The 7,523-nt window shown below is 30.9% G+C and overlaps 1 protein-coding gene across 2 annotated transcripts in view; it reads left to right on the forward strand.

Moving 5' to 3' along the window:
- LOC106469959 overlaps positions 1 to 7,523 on the forward strand; it is a 98,240-nt gene that overhangs the window by 88,735 nt on the left and 1,982 nt on the right. The window contains exons 20-23 of one of the 2 annotated variants that reach the window (XM_022398523.1): positions 426 to 601; positions 4,146 to 4,238; positions 5,268 to 5,334; positions 5,567 to 5,688. In XM_022398523.1, the coding sequence (XP_022254231.1) occupies positions 426 to 601; positions 4,146 to 4,238; positions 5,268 to 5,334; positions 5,567 to 5,688 (458 nt within the window). The remainder of the gene's footprint in view (positions 1 to 425; positions 602 to 4,145; positions 4,239 to 5,267; positions 5,335 to 5,566; positions 5,689 to 7,523) is intronic. The other variant, XM_022398524.1, reaches the window with a different exon arrangement.

Genomic DNA, 7,523 nt, shown 5'->3' on the forward strand with positions numbered 1-7,523 from the left:
ACTTACTGAAACACATTCTTCCTACTTATCTGCCAATGTTGAGTCAGTCATCATTTTTGTAAAGAATTTTGAACTTATATTTGGTATGTATGTTTCACCACTATTATCAAAAATATGAGTGCAAGGCTTAGAAACATATTATACATTGGAGATCTAATGGGAAATGTCCATTTGAAGTGAACTATTGTCATTTCACTAAATTTTTCTTCTTGTCTAATAGTAAAAAAAAAAGTGCTTATAAATTTCTGAAGCTAATAGATCGGTCATGAGAATTATGCTTGAAGCTTCAGTAGTAACACTAGAGAATTCATGAATTAGAATACATGATATGTACAGCTTACACTAAGAATTCATAACTGTCTACAGTGTTGAACAAATCTATCAGAGAGAGAGAGAGATCCTAACTAATATTTGAAATATTTTAGGTGAGGCTTCAATCCAAGGAACTCCCCTACTTTTTGATGACCTGAATATAGCTGATGTGCAGGCCAAGCCTTTACACTTAACCTTGGAGCTTATAAGAAGTGATGGGTATGTAAAATGTAGTCAAGATCGTGTGGTAGAATGGAACAACAGTACGACAGTGGCTAGCAATCCAGAGGTATGTGGAATAGCCACTAAAAAAATATTTAAGTCACATAGGATTAAATGGAAATTTCTCAGTTGTCATAGTTTATACAGTCACATAAATCTAATTAATATCTAGTAAATAATTCGTAATTATATCTATGATCATATAGGCTATTAATGCTGATAACGATTGCCACAACCATACATTTACTACTTAAATACTTTTTTATGTATGGATTGAAAACTAAAGTACTTCCATTGACTGTTGAAATAGATTTCTTTACTACTTCAGTCATTTTGTAATATCATTTCACACAAATTCTTGTATATAAATAGTGTATAGTAACTTGTAAAACACAAGTTCTACTTCTAAAAGTAAAATGCACATGCATGTATCTACATATGTGTGAGATCACATGAGGTATAGCACATGGCTGGGTCTTTCTTTTAGAACCAATGAGCTGTGGGAAGAATTGGGAGTGATTTGACCATCCATAGGTGATTACCTATATGAATGCTGTTTTCTTAAAAACATGTACATTTCAAAACCTATAAATCTCATATTAAATGGTGAAGAAAGACTAACAAGAGTTTCTGAATAAACATTTATCAGGTTGCATGTAAATAACATAAGTATGAGGATCATCAACAGGTGCATCATTTAACACCTGTGTTAAAATAGGCATAGAGAATCAGTTGGCCAGTACATCCACCTCCATTGATTCTAACTGTTGCTATTGTGCTTTAGATGGTAAACTGCAAAAGAGAATTTAATCCATATTTGAAGGTCAAACAAAAATCCATTACCAATCAGACTAATCACTGAGGACTTCAAAATCTTACCAGGATAACACCATATCATTGGAACAGGGAGGATGATTTGACTTATATCTACCTCACAGTGCCAGCTAATGCTTGTTGAACCTGATAAGTTAGAGCATCCATATTGGAGATCTTGTGAAATCAATGACTCTGAAATAACCACAGTTGCTCAAGTAAACAACTCAACTTTCATTTCTCTGATGCACATGGTACATGGATCCACTAACTGGAAATTAGTCATGTTTTCTTAGTGGCTTAGTACATATTCAAATGCTTCAATTCTGTAGTTGAATGTTCCTATTTCCAGGTAAAAGTCTAAATAAATTATGGAATTATTTTTGTTGGTTCCTCAATTGAACAATGTTACTTCTAGGTAACACATCCATTTATAACTTATCAAATCATATTTCACAAAACATATTTTTTGTGCAATATAGACCTAATTGAGTAAGAAATTCAAATATAAAATTTTTTCCACCATATTTTCATAACGTTTTGTTACGACAGCGGAAGTCACGTGACGCTAGTAACACGTCATGAGCTTCTAGAAGGATCATGTCTGTTTGTGGCAACTCTAGTCTTTTCTACACACTCTCTATTCTTGTATATAAGTGCGCCAGATAAAGCGAGACAATTAATTAGAATTGGAATTGCAGACAGGCAGAGATAGAGACGGACAATTGAGTCAAGCGTGGTAGTGACTGTAAGTAAAGTGCGTGAATCGTTGTGAATTATAGCGTGTGTCTCAGTTAAAGTGACTGTGGCAATTAAATGTATTGCAAGTTGTATTGAGAAACAATAAACTAGTTTTATTTAAGAAAGGACTTGTATCGCTAAAGTTTCATCCGAAAGAATTTATACGGGAAATTAACAAATGAACACAGAGACATAACAGTGTGTTATAAAGGGTTAAAGGTTTTTCTACACTTTTCTTAACAGCTTAACATACCCACAGTAAAGACTTGCTCTTGTTTTGTATTATGGTTGTAACTTTGATTGTTATTTGTCAATAAAGATTGTTGTTTTACATAAAAATGTATTACTTCTATCCTTGTTGACAAACTCGAGGGTTTAGAGAGAGAGAGACATAGACCATATAGTGTGATATTCTCTGAACCTTCAGTTACAGGGCTGTAACTAACTGCTCCTTGAGAAATCAATGTGCTGGAAAATACCAAACATAATAGATATAATAACCAGAGAAACGTGACATGATAAAATTGTAAAAGTAAGACTTGTGTAGAGAAGATACGCTACATAGGAGATACAGAATTATGTGCATTTGCATATATGTGGGCACTTAGGGTTAAAGGAGGGAGACATTATGAGAAAATTGTGAATGATCAAAGAGTAGCCTGTAAAATTTCTAGTATCAAATCTGTCTATTCATAGTCAAATTATTTTACTTTATTTTATTGAGGTTACTTATGTTTTTGTTGTGGGGGAATCTTGGAATCTCACAAATAAACAAATAAAAATATGTATTGAAACAGGAAAAATGCAAAATCGGAACTGAAATACAGATATATTAAATATGAAAATTCAATTTTATTTTATGTTTACAAAGGGATGTATAATTTTATTAACATTTCCTTTGTGAAAAGGATTTTGATTTTTATAAAATTTCTAGCTGAATAAATAAGAATATTTTATGAGAGGATGAGTAATTGTAGAACAGCATTATTTTTCAGTAAACTCAGTTTGTTTTCTTTTTTTTTAAACAAATAAGTACTTGGGAAAAAAATTAAATATTGATGTGTAAATACAAATTTGTTTAGTAAACATGTGAGAATAGTTACAACTTGGAAATATGTTTTATTCTCTTTTATTAACTTGTATTTGACTACCAGGTAATCTAATTTATCAGTTTGATTAAATTATCATAATTTTGATGGGAATAACCTTAATAGTGTACAAGTTTAAAGAGATTATAATTTCACTGTATAAGTAGGTCACTGGTTAGACCATATTTGGAGTATTGTGTTCCATCCTGGGCTCCTTACCTTAGGAAGGAGATTGAATTGTTGGAAAGGGTTCAGAGAAGGGCTACTAGGTTAATAACCTCTGATGGAAAAGATGTCATATAAGGATACATTAAGATCTCTGAAGTTCTTTTCTCTTGAAAAAAAAAAAAGGAAGAGTTAGAGGGGATCTGATTAAGTTGTTTCAAATTGTTAAGGGAATTTATAGTGTTGGTACATCATCTCTTTTTCACTATTATTGGTGTCACTTAAACTGGATTTCAGCATCAGATTTTATGTGCCATTTCAGTATAGGAGGGATTTGACCTTTTGACTTGTTTAAGATACAAAAAGTTTTACAGAAAAGTACTTTCAGCAGGATTATTCTCTAACTATTAATTTTAGACCTTTTTGTAATTTTGTTTAACATTTTATGATAAATAAAACGATTTTCTGCTTTATCTATTTGGTAAGGGGCACAAATTTTGGCAACATAAGAGTAATCTTCAGTTAAGACAAAGAAGTCTTTGGAATGGATTGCCTTAAGATAGAAAGGAAGTAGTCAGTTTATGGGATTTTTAGGAAATATGTAATAAGTACTCAAATGACAAGACTGCTTTGAGTTTTTTTCTTTGATTGTTTAAATAGTTTAGTTTAGTGGGACAGGTCCATATTGTCCTTAAAAACTATATTATGATCCCTTTTTCTCAGGTTTACGAAATTTTTGGTTCTATTCTGAAAAATAAAAAAATGTGTGAGAATATACATCAGTAATAATTTCTATTATTCAAGGTTGAAAACCCAAAGTTTGACATGCTGATATTTAGCACACAGTTACATTGTGGGCTTATGGAGCCCGGATTTTGGACATTAAGAGTCTTCAAGGTAAGATGTTTTGTTAGAAATGACAGTAGTTACTTTTATTTTTGTATATACAGTTTGATTGTATAAGCTCATAATGTTACAACAACTGTTTGTGCATACACTGCAACTTCCTGTATACAGTGGTGACAGTGAGACATTAACAAGTTTCTTGAGAGATGTGCAAATGCTAAGATTACATGCATTTAATAATAAATAAAAATTCCTTTTTATCATGATAGGTCTTGACATTATGCTGTGAAGCAACACTAAAAATTTTACAAAATACTAACAAATAGAATTTTTCAAAAGAGTGATGATCAGTAAATATTAATGTTATCATTTGTATACTTGTTAATTTTGTATTAAGTGAAACCCTATTATTGCTGTATGACTTGTCTGGCAGTATGTCTTTGCTCTTTCAACTCGTAGTTAGATAGTTGGGAACTTGAGACTGGCTTACATCATGCTGTTGTCCTTGAGGAAAACACTTCATCCCAATCTACTCAACTATATGATGGGTACTAGCTGTTAGCTGGGGGCTAACCTGCAATAGGTTGGTTTTGTCTAGGGGAAGTGTTTCACCATTCTTGTCAACTTGTGCTGCTTAAACCAGAATTCAGCCCCAGATTCTATATACCATCTCAGCATGGGAGGGTTATAACTTTATGACTTGATTAAGATACAAGAAGTTTAACAGAAAAATACTTTTAACAGGATTATTCTGTAACTATAAATTTTAGACACTTTTTTTACTTTTGGCTAACATTTTATAATAAATAAAAGTTTCTTTCTTTATCTATTTGTTAAATTGATGACATTGTATTTATTTCACATTGTTTTGAATTTGTGTTTTTTTACTTGTAAACTGTACAACAAAGTATCATCTGAGTTTGACACAAGCTGCACCCTTCATCTCAAACCTTGTTCCAGAAAGATAAATTAGCAATATTTTTTCTGTGATACTTTACTTTATAGGATACATTTTCATCATTTAAATATGATTATTTACATTTAACAAAAATAACATTCTGCATTTTAATCATTGTTTAGGCTAATGATAAAGATCCTCGAACATATGAGAAGATTATGTTATTATTAGACATTTCTCAAAAAAGTGGTAAGTAGTTATATTCTAAATTGTGTAAATTTTTGAAACGTAGAAGCTAAACATGTAACACATATCAAAAACTATTTAAATATTATAGTTTTAATAAAACTATGGTGATTTATAACTTTTTTACCAGAACAGGTTTAAGTAATTGTAGAATATTCTGTTTTAAGTGAGAGTATTGTTTCATCACCTGTTGGAAAACAGGTTTATCCAACACATGTACTTATATGTTTTCTAGGTTTATCCACAGAAACTATTTCTCAGTTGTGGGAATTGGAGGCTGCTGCTTTTCTCCCTCTGCCTGACTTTTATGGAGACACTGTTGAGAACCAAAATCCTATAAATGTTTTTCCTTATCCAGTAAGAAAAACTTAAGCTCCAAGTATTTATATAAATATTTATCAGTTTGATAAAAATCTACCATTTTATTATGGATATCAGCTCTCTCCATGTGTTCCTATTAGAATCTGTTAATATCTGAGTGAATGCTATAAAAAAAAAAGTGATTTATTAAATAAACATAAAAATATGTGATATAATTATAATCTAAGTTTATCACTGTTTCACCAAAAAACTTTCAGAATTTCACTTGAAAAGTTGGAAAGATGTTGCAGGTTAGTTAATAGTGGCTCATTTACTTCAGTACTCTCTACTTATTTCGTTTGCTGTTTTGGTTCAATATTTTCCTAGATTTTTCCACGGGTTCTTAAATGTTCTTCACATAGCTTCACAAAGAGTAATGATTCCTATCTATAAGGTATATTTCTCATTATAAGTTTTTAGCTTTATTGTCAAATCTACAGAATTTTTACTTTGTAATTATTTGACACATATACTTGAGATCAGTTTTCTAAATCAAAGGTTGACTATTTCAGCAATAAAGGGTGTGCAATAGTGCATTATTAATCAAAGTTTACTGTTATTTTTAACACCTGCCACAAGAGCCAGCCCAGCATCTTGATGTGGATACAAAAAAGTGAGTCATTCTAGAAAGGTTTGGGTTGTTTAGATTAGACAAAAATGATATTTGGCACTCTTTTCAAGAATACTTGACCAGACCTGAGAGCCAACATGGAGAAGTTAACCTAAAAATGTAAAGTAAAACAGTGTAATATGCTTGATATATTCTAGTTGTGGTTGTGATGGTTTAAGTGTAACGATTAAGCTAATCTGTGGATCCAGGTCAGACAAGAAAAGAACTTATTTGAAGATATAAGAATCAATTTGACATACCAGCTGAATCAGAGTTTTAGTAATTTATTACGGTAATGACAGTGGCACAAAAAAATGGGTACAATAGTATTGTTAACTTCAAAAAGAGGGATTGGAATCATATGTAAAAAATCATTAGTTTCAATATTTTTGGAAACTAATGGCTTTTACATATTACAATTTTGAATGGTCTGAAACCTAGCTAAATGATAATTTAAATTTAGTAGTTAAATATATGCAAATATATATATATATATTTCCAATTTATGATATTTGCCACAAAGATTGATACACCCAGTTTTCCTTTTTAATACAAATATGTTTTAACATATAAACAACAATACAATTTACAATAACAGCCATTACAAATAGTTATTACAAACAATGGTTTATATACAAATGTTTCACAAACTTACTAGCAATATAAAGTCTTCTTTCTAGTCTGGAACTTCCTTGATATCTTACTGAGGGTTGATGATGAGTGAGTTAATTTTGAGTTGACGTAGGTATAATTAACTTAACAGGGAGCTAGCTAGCCCTGTTGTTCTCACTGATCACACACCGATTACATGTCGAGTTTCCACCGATGATGTTAGGTAATGTTTTCATAAAAGTAATAATGTCTGATGTGAATCCACTGAAGTTAAATGATTTGTAACGTTCGAAATTTATAAATGTTTCTGGTCAAATATCTGAATTTTCTCAATTAATAAGTGTTATAACAATCACAGTTATAGCTTCCGAAGTTTATAGCACACCAACTATAGCAAACCAATAATAGATCCTCTTTTTTGGTGCATTGCGTTGGTTATATTTATAGGTGTGTGGAGAGTTTCTTGAAATTTCAATTTTATGTAACAATACTGATGCTAACACTAGCATTTACATATGCACATATATTGTTGATTCTTACACTCGAGAATCTTCTAAAACTTTAGAGAATAGGCAGGAGTTTTGCAATACATATTTAACTGTATAAGTTA

The sequence above is a fragment of the Limulus polyphemus genome, unplaced genomic scaffold, assembly GCF_000517525.1.
Source record: "Limulus polyphemus unplaced genomic scaffold, Limulus_polyphemus-2.1.2 Scaffold3743, whole genome shotgun sequence".
In the NCBI taxonomy this organism is placed as follows: domain Eukaryota; kingdom Metazoa; phylum Arthropoda; class Merostomata; order Xiphosura; family Limulidae; genus Limulus; species Limulus polyphemus.